The following is a 14,905-nucleotide window of genomic DNA, read 5'->3' as shown; positions in this document are numbered from 1 at the left end:
GATTACAGCTCCCTGGACATTAGGAACACAGGAGTCCTAATCCATGGCTCCCTTCTCGTTTAAAATGTTAACATCCAGCCCTGCTTTCCTTCACCCTCCAATGCACAGAACAACCAAGATCTTTCAACATACCATGCCCCCTCTTCCTTCCTTCCTTCCTTTCTTTCTTTCTTTCTTTCTTTTTTTTCGTACTTGGGTTCGAACCCAAAGCTTACTCAGCAAGTGCTTCTACCACTGACCTATAATCCCTAGTCCTCTCTTTACTTTCTTTTTTGAGACAGGACTTTATTAAATTGTCCAGCTGGATTTAATCTCCATATGTACTGGCTGGCCTTGAACTTGTAATCCTCCTGCCTCAGACTTCCCTTAGATATGATAGTAGTCCTGTATCCCCAGGCTCAGCTGTCTCAGCCTCTTCTCCCTCCAGCCCCAAGAGCAGTGCAGATTGTAAATTTTGAGTGAGATTTCCCATCTCCATCCTGGGTCCTGTTCTGCCCCGGACAGCCTCTCTCCAGCCCTTGGAGCCTCTCCTCCACCCTTGCTTTCTTATCTTCCTTCCCACCAGGTCGGGAGAAGGGGCGCTGTGTGGCTTCTGAGTACTTTCTTGAACCAGAGATCAACTTGGTGACGGAAAACACGGAGAATATTCTGAGTGAGGGGACCATGGAAGGGACCCGGGCAACAAGAGGGTTTGGGAGGAAGGGGCTGGATTAGGTAGGGAAAGGGAAGGTTCACACAAAGGGCAGAGGGTTGAAGGAAGAAGGCAGAGTGGGAGACGGGAGGTCAAATGGAAATGTCTTGGCCAAGATGAGCACCAGAAGGTGTGTCAAGAGTGTGGCTTGGTTGAGGGCCCAGTCAACAGAGGACCTAGCTGATAAAGGGGCGGAGTTCCTGGGAAAGCGGAGAAGATAAAGGGAGGAAGAAGTGAAGGGAATGGAGAGGTGTCTCACTGGACACTTGTCCCTCACACCTGCTTCTCCTTGTTCACGCCCCCAGAGACAGTGCGCACAGCAACGCCCTTCCCTATGGTCAGTCTCTTCCTTGTGTTCACCGCTTTCGTCATCAGCAACATCGGCCACATCCGACCTCAGAGGACCATTCTTGCCTTCGTTTCCGGCATCTTTTTCATTTTATCAGGTGAGTCCAAGGAACTATGGGCTGGGGCAGCGGTGAGGAGGGGAGAGACTTCCAGGAGCTAGGGAGGGACCTCTTCCACTGAGTGGTTGATTTGATGTGTGGCCTAGGAGGAGGCATAGTGCCAGTGCATCGTGTTTAGAGGACTAACGCATAGCCCCGTGCTTAATTAGGTACTGGGCTCTGTTCTGAAACCAGCCAATGAGGTGAGGGCTATTAATAGTCCCATTTTACAGATATGGAAACAATGGCTCAGAGGGATGAAGTCATTTGCTCAGGGCCCAAAGAGTGAGGTGCAGAGCTGGGAGTCAAACTCACTTAGTTCACCTCCAGAAGTTGTATTTTTAACCAACACAGTTATTTTAGCAATTAACAGTTTACAGAGCTTTTTATTTTGGGTGCACTATTTTATTACTTTAATTTTTTCCCCTAAACAAACAGGAGTTTTATAGTGAGCAATCAGGGCCCATCACTTTCAGTCAGCTGACAGTCTGTTACTGGGTTTACATTTTCTCCTATCTGTACCTGTTTCTGTTTGTCTTTCCTTCTCTTTCAATCCCATTCCCATGTCTTCCTTTCTTTCCATTTTCTTTTGCCTTTCCTCCTCTCCCCTTTCCTTCTTTTTCTTTTTTCTTCCTTTTCCATTCTTGGAAAAAGGGTCTCAGATAGCTCAGGCTGCCTTCAAATGTAGCTGAGGATGACCTCGTACTTCTGAGATTCCTGCCTTCACCTTCCGAGCACTAGAAATATAGGCATGTGCCATCATACCCAGTTTACTCGGTGCTGGGGATCAAAGCCTGGGTCTCATGTACCTAGGCAAGTACTGTACCACTTCAGTGATAGCCAAATCCTCCATCTAAGCTTCTATCTATCTATCTATCTATCTATCCATCTTCCTATCTGTCCATCCATCCATACATCCATCCATCTATCCATCCATACCTTACTACTCTTTTTTAAGCATTTCAAGGTATAGTTCAGGTGTACTTCACAGTGCATGCTATTAGCTAGAGTGTACATTTCATCTACCGCTCCTTCTGTCTTCTGAGGTGCAAGGCGCTTTATCTTTAGCATGTGTGATCTCGCACTGCGTCCTCTAAAAAGTCTATGCAGCGTTGTTAGCGCTCACCTGATAAAGTGAGAGATCAAAGATCCACACACCCAAGTCACCAGCATGAACTGCTTCCAGATGATGCCAGGGTCTGCAGATCCAAGTGAGTCTTAGCCGTCCAGCTCTGTCTAATCCAATCCATTCCAGATCAGTTTACTGTAATTCCAATAGACTTCATCCAATCAATCCAGTCTAACTATCCCTGATTTACTGTGACTTAATCCTCTAATTCAATCCAAATTAATTCACTTTTACTTAACTTAAATCAAGTCAGATCCTTACAATTGACTGATATTTAAGTGTGAGTGTGTGGTGTGTGTGTTATGCATATGAGGTATGTTGGTCCATGTACCTGTGCGTGTACATGTAGAGTCACAGCAGAATGTTGTGACCTTCAGTCACTTGCTGTATGATTGCCTTGGTAAAGGGTGTGTTACTGCCTGGGAAGCTTACCATTTCAGTTGGACTGGCTCCAGTGAGGTCTATGGATCTGCTTGTCTCTGCCCTGACTCCCCGGTGCTAGGGTTACAGACATGAGTAGTCAAGGCCTATTTGGTAAATGGATGCTGGAGATTCGAACTTGGGTACTCATGCTTGAATACTAAGCACATTGATTCACTGAACCATCTCCTCATATATAGATATATAATCCGCCACAACCTATGGTATTTCCCCTTCACTCTGCTCTCCCACAGGCTACACATGGGTCCATCTTTATAGTTCACTGTGGAAGCGGTTGCAGAAGGATGTCCCCGCTCCTCCCCTAGCTCTCTTGAGGCCAAACCTTCCCCGAGCCTTCACCCTAACCTGAGAAGACCTTTTCCAAGGAAAGCAGGGTGCAGCCTCCCTGCAGACTCAAATCACAGCATTCGAGCCAGACACCGAGCTAAAATAAGACATGTTGGATATCACGATCCGAAAGTGTCAGAACAGAAAGGGCTCGTCATTTCTGAGATGGAAAAATAGTAGCCTAGAGACAGAAAGTGGGGCAAGAGTCCATCCCATGGGGACTTTTATTCAATCTACCCAGTATGTTGTATATAAAGTCCCTCTGTTTGCAGATCACAGGGATGGAACTGGTCGATTCAGCCAGTCAATGGCAGAGCTGGGCTTTGAACCAAGTGTATTCTGATTCTAAAATCCACTGTGCAAGCACTGAACCAGTAACTGCCCAAGGTCAAACTGCAGATTAATGCTACCTTTGGGGCTGAGAGTCAGATTTCTGGTCTCCAAAATGGGAGAGACTGGTGTGTGTGTGTGTGTGTGTGTGTGTTGTGTTGTTGTGGTATGATGTGTGTGGTGTTCTAGTTTGATTTCTGTTGTTGTAATAAAACATCCAGACCAAAAGTAACCTAGAGGAGTAAAGGGTTTATTGGCTTATAATTTCAGTCCATCATTTCAGGAAGAGCAAGGCAGGAGTACAACCAGCCTGTTATATCACATGTGCAGTCAAGAGCAGAGAGAAACGAAAGTGCCCATGCTGCCTGCCTGCTTTCTCAGCTAGTGTCTTTTACTCTTGTATAGCCGAGGGCCTAGCCCAGGAAATGCCTCCATTCAGAATGGGTCTTTCCACCTCAATCAATATTTGCGCCAACCCTCCAATCCCCAGATGATTGGTATGGGTAACTTGATCTAGATAATTCTTCATTAATACTCCCTTCCTCCTGGGGCTGGCAGTTAAAAGCTCTGAAATCTTCTAGAAGATCTTAGTCTGGTTTCTGCACCCATATTGGGATGGTTCACAACGCTCTTTAACTCCAGCTCTGTAGGACCTGGCCTCCATGGGCCCACACACTCATATGCACATATCTCTATACAAACACACACAAAGAAACATTTAATTTTTATTTATTTTAATTAAAAATGTGTAAAAAAAATTATAGACTCCCTTTCCAGGTAGAACTAACCAGGACAGATATGCAGGGAGGAACTTAGACAAGCTCTTTCTATGTAGGCAGGAAACTCATGGCAATCCACCTACCTCAGCCTTCCTAGTGCTGGGATTATAGGCATAATCCTGTGTCCAGACTGAATCTCTTTCTTGAATTCATTTTAGAGTGAATAGATTTTAGTCTATTCAGCCTATCCCAGGGTATTTGCTCATGCGCCTTCAAGCTTGTGGGTTTCAGTAGCTAAGCCACATGCTACAACCTTTGAGAGATGTGGTTTCAAATCCCCTACTACCTGGATGAGCTCATTCTGAGAGATGAGAGAATAGATGATGAGGAAGAAAGTATTACTTTGACTCATGATTTCAGAGATTTCATTCCGTGGGTTTGCTGGCTCCATTGCTGTAGGCCTGTGGCGAGGTAGCCCATCATGGAAGCAAAAGTCTGTGTTTGGGACTGGGGAGATGGCTCAGGTGGTAAAATGCCTGCCTTGTAAGATTGAGGACCTGAATTTGGATCAATAGCAGCACCACATTAAAAACAAACAAACATACAAAAGAACACACGACGGCTATGGCAATGCATACCTGTAACCCAAGCACTGGGGAGGTAGAGACAGGTGGTCCTCCAAGCGGGTACTGACTTAGGTGAATAATGAGCTTCAAGTTCAGTCAGAGAATCTGCCTCAGGGAATGAGGCAGAGAGTGACTGGCGAAGACTCCAGACCTCCCACCCAGTTCTCTCTTTGTCCCCTTCTTAAAAATTAATTTGAAGATTTATTTATTTATTTTATGCGTGTGAGCACACTGTAGCTGTCTTCCGACACACCAGAAGAGGGCATCGGATCCCATTACAGATGGTTGTGAGCCACCATGTGGTTGCTGGGAATTGAACTCAGGACCTCTGGAAGAGCAGTCAGTGCTTTTTAACCTCTGAGCCATCTCTCCAGCTCCCTCTCTTTGTCCTTTTACAAAATGATTTTATTTTATTTTTAATTATGTGTGTCTGTGTATTCCTTGTAGAGTATATGTACAGGAGTGGAGAACAGAGGAGGGTATCAGATCCCTTGGAGCTGGAGTTATAGGTGCTTGTGAGCTGCTTGGTATAGGTGCTGGGAACTGAGTTTGGGTCCTCTGCAAGAGCAATATACACTCATAACTGAATTATCTCTCCATCGTCTACATGCACATCTGACCTCACCCCCAGCCCCATTACCATCATCATGAACAACAAATGTTGAGTTAGACAAAGTTACTAGAAAGCAGAGACAGTGAGTGAGGACCAGGCCAGGGCAAAACCTGTAATCAAGGACACCCTATGTGAATTGTATTATTTTCATTTTCTTCACTATAAGCATCTCCATTTAAAGTTTTTAATTTTTTTTCCTTTTTTTTTTTTTTTTTTTTTTTTTTTTTTACGAGACAGGGTTTCTCTGTGTAGTCCTGGCTGTCCTGGACTCACTCTGTAGACCAGGCTGGCCTCGAACTCAGAAATCCTCCTGCCTCTGCCTCCCAAGTGCTGGGATTAAAGGCGTGCGCCACCACTGCCCGGCTAAGTTTTTAATATTTTACCATCATTATCATTATCACTGTCTGTGTGCATGCCTGTGTGTGCATGATGTCTGTGTGGTTGGAAGTGCAAAGGCATAGTTGTGGAGGCCAGAGGAAAACCTTGGTTAGTCAGTTTCTTCCTTCTACCTTTGGGGTTTCAGGGATGGAAGTCTGGCTTGCACGACAGGTACTTCTGCCCACTGAGCCGGTCCTCCAGTCCCAATGTCTTCATTTGCCCCGTGGAACCAGAAGCAGAGGTAAAGTTGGTCAGCAATGAGTCTGGGTTTCCAGCCCAGGTACTGTGCTGTCCCACTAAAAACACAGCTCCCAAAACTCTTCCAGGCACGTGTGTGTAAGCTCAGCCCTCTGGAGGCCAAGGCAGGAAGACTGAGAGTTTGAGACCAGTCTGCCCAGCCTACTCAGCAAGACCCTGTTTTGAATGAACATTAAAATCACTGGGCTTGGTGGGATACAACTTTAATCTCAAAATGCAGGAAGCAAAGGCAGGCGAATCTCTGAGTTTGAGGCCAGACTAGTAGACTTAAAGAATTCCAGACACGTTGTCTCACAGCTACCAAACTTGTGTCATCCCAGTACTCAGGAGCTGGTCAGGAGTATCTGGGATATCCCTTGTCAAACATCCTTCCAGGGGTTGGAGAATAAACTGGAAGGCAAGAGACTTGACCAGTTTTTGTTTGCTTGTTTGTTTTCATTGCTGAGACAAAAGATCTAAGAGGATCAGATGTTCAAAGTCATCATTGGCTACAGAGTGAGTTCAAGACCAGTCTGGGCTACCCAAGACCCTATCTCAAAATCAAACTGAACAGAACTCCATGCATAATATCAATACCTTAGAGCTTAAGAGTAGAATGATGTGGTCTGATTGCCATGTTCCTGGTGCAGTCAGGAGTCACTTCAGAGTTTATCACTGATAACATCAACACTCAAAACTGGAGAAAGTGATGTTGGAGGCTGGTGCAGGACAAAGAAAGGGAGTATCTGGTATATCCCTTGTCAAACATCCTTCCAGGGGTTGGAGAATAAACTGGAAGGCAAGAGACTTGACCAGTTTTTGTTTGCTTGCTTGTTTTCATTGCTGAGACAAAAGATCTAATAAAAGCAACTTCAGGACAGAAGGGTTTACTTGGGCTCACAGTTCCAGGATGCAATGTAACCTAGTGGTAAGAACAGGAGGCAGTTAATCACATTGCGTCAGTGATCAGAAGCAAGGAGCCGTGAACGCTGTGCTCAAATCGCTTCTCTTTTTTATTCAGGACCCAAGCCCAAGAGATGGTGTCACCCTTATTTAGGATGAGATTTCCTGCCTCAGTTTACCCAGTCTAGAAACTCCCTTGTACGTACACCCAGAAGTTTGTCTCCCAGGTGACTGTAGAGTCCATCAAGTTGACATCACAAGGCTGAAACTGGACTGCATCTTCAGTGGTCCAGGCAACAGCAGGTGAGGTCTGGCCTGGGCTGGAGGTGTCTCCCAGCAGTGAGAGACAAGGATATTGACAGGAATGGAATCAATAGAACGCAGTGACTGACTGTTTGGAAAGAGGAACTGGGAGGAGGCCAGGGTGGAATAGATTTTTCTTTTCTCTTCCTTTTTTTTTTTTTTTTTTTTTTTTTGAGGCAGGATTTTTTTTTATGTAGCCCTGGCTGTCCTGGGACAGGCTGGCCTTGCACTCAAGATATCCATCCATCCACCTGTGCTTCCTCAGTCCTGGAATCAAAGCTTTGTGTGCCACCATAGTGAGGCTTGCATAGATTTTTCCTTTGTAGGTCACAATAGACATACACACACCCTGTATTCAGAACACCAGTTCTGAAGCAGTCTGTACATTTGATTTTTTTAAAAGAAAAAAACAAAAACATCCCCCAAACCTACTCTGGAATGACCTTGTACTTGTGTAGCTGAGAGTGACCTTCCTGTTCGGATCTTCCTGTATCTTCCCATCCTCTATCTCCCAGGGGATTGGGACCACAGCTTATGACATTGTACCTGTTTTATTTTATTCAGTTTAACGAGAACTGAATCTAGAGTGTCACACTAGGCAAACATTCTACCGACCAAGCAACATCCCCAGTCAGTCCTGCATCTGCTTTAACCTTCATTCATCAGCTGTCCAATATATCAGGTCCTGTGAGGCTAAATCTCCCGTGAATGCCCAGACACCATGACGGGATAGCTTCACCTGCAAGTCATCCACAGCTTGTCACAGGATTTCCTGGATCCCTCCAGTGCAGACACCCACGCCTACTCCAGCCTTAGAATCTAGCTGGTGCTGGGATCTGTGACCCACTAACACTCCCTACATTGCCATTGGCTCTCTGCTGCCCTGAATTCAATTCATTCAATTGCTTGAGAATGCAGATCTCAGCTTCACCACAGGACCTCTGCACTTCATTATTCCTCCCTGCAGGGGTCTCTTCCTGACCCTCAGGCCCCCTTCAAAATTGCCTCTTCTGGCTGGACTTGCTGGTTTACCCCTGTAATTTTAAATATTTGGAGGTAGGAGGGTTGCTTTGAGTTTGAGACCAGCCTGGGCAACAATGAGGTTAAGGGAAACCTGGGATACTTGATGAGGCTCCCCTCAACTCTCCAAAAAGAAGAAAAATGAGGTCTGCAGATGGCTCAGTGGGTAAAAGTGCTTGCCACTAAGACAGATAGCCTGAGTTCAGTTCCCAGGACCTACATAGGAGATGGAAGAACTGATTCATGGGCTGTCCTCTGACCTCTGCATACACACAGAACACACTACGTAAATAAATGTAAAGAAACCAACCAATCAATCAATCAGTGAAGAAGACAGGCTGGCAAGTAAGCAAAAGGAGTCACCCTACACTGGCAACTGTTTGTAATGTTTTACTACTACATATCTTCATGTGTGTATATGTATGTTTTTGTTTGTGCATAGGTATGTGTGTATACATGTGTGTGTATGTATGTTCCTGTGTATACATGTGTGTATGTATGTGTGTATACATGTATGTATATGTGTGTATACATACGTGTGTGCATGTATGTGTGTATACCTGTTTGTGTGTGTGTGTATACATGTGTATGTATATGTTTATATGTGTGTATGTATGTATATATGTGTATGTTTGTATGCATGTGTGTATGTATGTATATGTATGTGTACATGTGTGTATGTATATGATGTGTGTCTGTATGTGTACATGTGTGAATATGTATGTGTGTTTATATGCATGTGTGTATACATGTGTGTATGTATGTATGCATGTGTATATGTATGTATGTGTATATGTGTGTATATGTATGTGTGTTTGTATGCATGTTTGTATACATGTGTGTGTATCTGTATATGTGTATACGTGTGTATATGTGTATACATTGTGTATTATGTGTGTGTATGTATGTATGTATGTATGTATGTGTGTGTATTTTACTCATGTGAGTGTGGGTTCACACATGCAGAGGCCACAGCAAGCTATGGACTGGTTTTCACTGTTGCTTCCTGTGATTTTTGTCTTTTTTTGTTTTGTTTTGTTTTGTTTTTTGGATAGGATTTCTCTGTGTAGCCTTAGCTATCCAGGAACCCACTCTGGAGACTAGGCTGGCCTCAAACTCAGAGATCCTCCTGCCTCTGTTTTTCGTGTATGAGATTAAAGGCATGCGCCACCGAACCCAGCTCTGTGTTATTATCTTCAGACAGGGTTTCTGACTGACTTGGAGTTTGTCTTTTGAGCTTTACTGGATGGTCTGTGGATCTGCCTGTCCATGATCCGATGCTGGGGTTACAGGCATAGCAACCATGGTTGAGTTTTTATGTACATTCGAAGGATTCGAACTCAGGTCCACATGCTTGCAGGGCAGGCAGGTCCTTTTACCCAGGCTGGCCTAGAACTCACTATATAACCAGATGTAACCAAAGATGACATTGAACTCCCAATCCTTCTGCCTCAACGTCTTTAGTACTGAGATCACAGGCGTGGGCCACCATATCTGGTGTATATGGTGCTAAGAACTGAACCAAGAGCTTGGCTAAGAACTGAACCGAGAGCTTGGCTCATGCTAATTCAGCAGTCTACCGACTGAGCCACACCCTCACCCACATATGTATTGTTCACACTCCTTATCATGAGTCTTGTTTTATTATTTTCCTACCTGATTCTTTCAGAATATAAACTCCAAAGGACATGCACCTTTTCTTTTCCTTTTTCCTTCCTCCCCACCACCCCCTCATGAGTGCAAGTGGTTGAGGTGCAAGTTCAGGTGTGTGCATGCATGTGGAGGCACAGGCTCATGTCCAGAATCATTCTTGATCACTTTTCCACCTGATTCTTTGAGGCAGGGTGTCTCAGTCAAACCCAGAGCTCACTGATACGACTAGCATCACTGGACGGTTCTAAGATCTCCTGTTTCCACCTCTCAGACTGAAGTGCAGGCAGACCCCCATATCCACCAGGCATTGACTTGGGCTCTGGTCTTCCAGTCTCGAGTTGTCATGCTTGCATGGCAAACAATTTAAGGGCAGAGGCCTCCCCCTAGCCCACTTGGGAACGTGTCAAATGTGCTTCCACTTGTGTCTGAAGAGCCCCTATGAGCTTCTAGTAGGAAGGACATGCTGAAGAAGTTGGGGAGTGGATGAATGACAGCTCTAGTACTCCCAGAAAACAGAATAGAGTTTGATTCCAAGCACCTATGTCTGATAACTCACAATAACTCCAACTCTACGGGGTCTTATGGCCTCTTCTGGATGGTAACTCTATGTCCATTTGTACATTCACACAGACACTGATACATAAATAGTTAATAAAGTACGTTTTTTAGAAAGGTTAGAGATAGCTCATCTATAGATCGCTTCTTACCTAGAATGCCTAGGGGCGTGATGTAGCAGCAGAGCACACCCTAGAATCGCCTAGTGAGGGGAGCTCAATATTAGAGCACCTGCCTAGAATCCCCCAGTCGGGGGGCTAGGGGGTGTGGCTCAGTGATTATTCTGGAGCCTTTAGATTCAATCTCCGTTGCTACAGGGTAACAGGGAGACTAGAGGAGCTAATGGAATCCCCCAGAACATCCAGATTACTCTGCTGGACACTGCTAGATCCTAGGAATGCAATAGAAAAAGTGTCGAACTCATTCCCAGAATTATGGAGCATATGTGGCTTCTTAGTGAGACAGAAGTGAGCAATGGATAATAAAAAAAAAAAAAAGTAACACGGAGAGACTGCAGTTGTTTAAGTAGTCGTGAGTGCTACCTTGTAAACAAATTAAGGGCCAGTGAGACAGCTCGGCAAGCCTGAAGACCTGGCTTCTATCCTCGGGAGCACATGCTGGAAGGAGAAATCCTAGTCCTGCATGGTCCACCCTCATGCTCACTCCGTGGTGTTTCTCCAACCCCCAGCTCACAAAATTAATTAATTAATTATTAATTAATTAATTAAGGCAGACTGGGTAAAATGAGAGACAAGGCATAATTTTTTCCACCTATTTGAATCATGCAGCTTTTAGATACTTCTCCACTCTCTCTCCCACACACCTGGTCCCTCACACAAGCACATAAGGGTGCAGTACCATTAGAGGCCAGAAGAAGGCGTTAAATCCCTTGAAACTGGAGTTCCGTGTGGCTGTGAGTTGTCTGACCTGGGTTTCAGGAACTGAACTTGAATCCTCTGGAAGGGCATCAAGTGCACCTCACAGCTGTGTCATCTCTCCAACTTCCCTTCTTTTTACACACAAACACACACACACACACACACACTATGCAACACCCCCCCCCCCCCCGCCCCTCACAGCACTGGGATTGATTGAACTCAAGATCTCCCATGTGCCAAGCAAATGCTGTACCACTGAGCTACATCGCAGCTATTTTTATATTTTTGGTGCTACTTTGGGGTCCTCTGTACTGCCCAGGTGTGAACCCTCGTTGTAGTTCAGGCAAATCTTCCACGTGGCATCCCCCAGCCACTGCCTGCTGAGTAGCTTTGGTTAACAATGACATTTATTTCTTTACCAGTTACAAATAAGTTCTGGAGCCAGGTATGGTGTACCATCTGTAATCCTAGCATTCAGCAGCTGAGGGAGAGCCGGCATGGTGCTGCATACCTTTAATCCCGGCAGAGGCAAGAGGATCTCTGAGTTCATGGCTAGCCTGGAGTACAGGGTGAGTTCCAGGATAGCTAGGGCTACCTACAAACAGAAACTTTGCCACCTGCCCCCACCCAAAGAGACTGAGGCTTGAGGGTTGCAAGTTCAAGGCTACTTTTGGGTGTAGACTGAGACCCTGTCTCAAAAAAGCAGGAGAAAACAGTTTGCAGAAAAAAGGAAAAAATAAATTTTAGGTATTGGGTCATTGGCCTGTTTTTAAGTTCAGGGGCTGGAGAGATGGCTCAGTGGGTGGAGTGTTTGCCTCACGGGCATGTTCAGTCCACAGCACTCACGTAAAACTCGAGTTTGGAGCACACATCTGAAAACCCAAAGCTGGAAAAAGTAGGAAAGAGAGGATCCTGGCGGCTCCCTGGCCAGTCCGGATAGTCTAATTAAGGATCTCTAAGTCCAGTGAGAGATCCTATCTCAAAAAAACAAGCATACACACCCATGTACATACATGTGTCCAAGCACACAGAACATGTGCACACATGTGTCACCCATACAGCTTTAAGGATCTTACGAGAACACATTCTTTTGCATGAACACAGTGCCATATCACACCTAAAATTTGACAATACTTGTCTAATGTAATTGATTTATTTTCTATTTTTCAAAAATTACAGCTATTTATACAGTATGTACGCACATCCACATACATGTGTGACCTGTCACATGTGTGAAGGTCAGAGGGTAGCTTTTGGGAGGTAGTGGGACCCAGGGATTGAACTTAGGTCCTCAGGCTTAGCGACAAGTACTTTTACCCACTGAGCCTTCTTGCTGGCCCAGTTTTCTCAATCCATTTTCTTACTGTCCCGTTTGTTTCAAGAATATGTTTTCTAGGGTTGGTGAAGTAGCTCGGGGATTGTGCACATGTCTCCCTGACGCTCTGGGTTCAATGGCATTGGGGAAATAAATAATTGGGGAAAGGCTGTGTTTTAGGTTTTCCCTCAGCGCCAGGATTTGACCTGGCCTCATGACTTTATATTGTGAACAAGTCTTTTCTTCGGTGTTACACCATAGTGCTCTGCGGCTCCTTTCCTGCCCCACTGCAACACTGACTTTTAAAATACGGAAAAAAAATAGTCTAAGGAAATCCTATGCGCCCTTCATTTGGTTCCTACAATTGCCAGCATATGGCGGATCTTTTTTTAGTCAAACACTGCCATGTCCCCTTTCCATACTTCTGCCTTATTTTAACGCCAGGCATAGACATCAGCAACTTATTTTGTCCTTGTGTATTTTCGTATGTCTCTGAGTGAGAAGTACTCTTGTGTTTACACCCGCCATGCTGGCCACGGTACCACGACAAAGCCTGAATGAACAAGTTAAGAGAGTTAGCGCTTAATGCCGCCTAATACCTACTTGCTGTTCATTACCCGTCCCCCCACCCCGGCACACACTGGTCTCATAAATGCCTTTTTACTGTGAGGATGTTGCAAATCAGTATGTAAATTACACAGGGACATTCGGCTGATAGCTCTCCAAAGCCTCCTTTGGGCTCAGACAGTCTCTCTTTTTTCTTTTTAAAAATATTATTACATTTATTTATCCGTGGATGTGCAGGTGCAGCTGTGCAGCGCGGCACATGTTAGTGGTCAGAGGAACCAACTTGAGGAAGTTGGTTCTTTCTGTCTTCCATGTAGGTTTTAGGGATTGGACTCAGGTCATCAGGTTTGGCAGCCCCTTTACCTCAAGAACCACCTCATTACCCTCTTCCTCCCTCTGTTCCTGCCTCCCTCCTCCCTTTCTTTCCTGTCATTTGTGGGGTTTGGGGGGGCAATTTGTGGCGTAGAATCCTCTTGTTTTGTGGTTCTCTAAAGACACCCTGTGCTGTGGTTGAATACACCCGTCCATCTTTGTAAACTGGGATTTGGAAGAAGCTTGGGAAAGTCTGGGTTTGATTTCTTGCTTTGTCAAGAGAACCACTACCTATAGTTGGGTGTGCTTGGCACGCACCTGCAATCCCAGCATTTCGGAGATAGACAAAAGGATCGGGAACTCAAAGTCAGCCTTGGCTACACTGACAGTTCAAGGCCAGGCTGGGTTATATGATAGGTGGGGCTATTAAGATTCCATCAGGAGATGCAGTGAGTCTGGTGTCTGTCTGTCTGTCTGTCTGTCTGTCTGTCTGTCTCTCTTTTTCTCTCTCTCTCTCTGCCTGCCTGCCTCCCTCCCTTTCTCCTTCCCAGCCTCCCTCCCTCTCTCCCTTCCTCCCTCCCCCCTGTCTCCCCCCACCCCCAATCCATGCACCAGACTCTAAATGCTTCAGGGCAGGGTTTCTGTAGAATACCCCCCACCCTGCATTTATCAGTTTCCTTGCTGGGTATGTTTATCTTTCCTCTCTCTTCTGTAATCTGGAAATTATGCCTGGACTTGGGGATTGAATGGCATTTGGGTTAAACACCATTGGCCAAAAAGAAGAAAAAAGTGCTGCTATGGGCTTTGTGGTCCTTGTCTTCTGGAAGTAGTTGCATCTTCTCAGTTAGTGTCTGCGTTCACTCCTCTCAGGCAGATGTTAACAAATGTCTATTCGAGATTGGCACCAATGAAGAACCAAAGTAATGACTGCTATAAATTCTAGCTTAGGGAACTTGTGGGTTTGTTGGGTTTATTTTCAGGAGGGTGGGTGAGGGGTTACTTACAGGTATGTTAGTGGGGGTACGTCCTATAGGAACGTGGCTGAGGAGTTACCTGTAGAAGTATGGGTGACCCCAAAGCAGATGTAATAAAAGTCTTCATCCCAGCATGGATTACAACATTCCCATAGCTGCATAAATAAAGCTTCAGCTGACTTCTCACCTTTGTACACTATCTAGCATCTTCTAAGACCTTACACAACTGGAGCAGAACATACAGCTGTCAGGGAGGCACAGTGGGGAGTAGCTGAAGCCTCAGTGGAGGTCAGAGGCCAGCTTGCTTGAATCAGTTCTCCGCTTCTACCATGTGAATTCCGATGATTGAGCTCAAGTCATCAGGCTTGGTGGCGGGCCTGCTGAGCCATTTCTGCAGCCCACTATTAATTTTGTTTTTAAGATTTAGAGTTTTAGCCAGTTGTGGTGGCGCATACTGGTAGGATTTGCTGAAGGAGGCAGAGGCAGGA

General features: G+C 45.3%; 1 protein-coding gene across 1 annotated transcript in view; it reads left to right on the top strand.

The window, feature by feature from the left end:
• Positions 1-14,905, top strand: part of Cacng7 (calcium voltage-gated channel auxiliary subunit gamma 7) — a 28,019-nt gene that overhangs the window by 4,799 nt on the left and 8,315 nt on the right. Inside the window, exons 3-4 of the mRNA XM_076927820.1 lie at positions 566-652; positions 997-1,137. Coding sequence (XP_076783935.1) covers positions 566-652; positions 997-1,137 — 228 coding nt within the window. The remainder of the gene's footprint in view (positions 1-565; positions 653-996; positions 1,138-14,905) is intronic.

Source organism: Arvicanthis niloticus, chromosome 30, assembly GCF_011762505.2.
Source record: "Arvicanthis niloticus isolate mArvNil1 chromosome 30, mArvNil1.pat.X, whole genome shotgun sequence".
NCBI classification, from domain to species: Eukaryota; Metazoa; Chordata; class Mammalia; order Rodentia; family Muridae; genus Arvicanthis; species Arvicanthis niloticus.
Note: the sequence above shows the minus strand (reverse complement) of the source record. Positions and strands in the feature narration are given on the sequence as shown.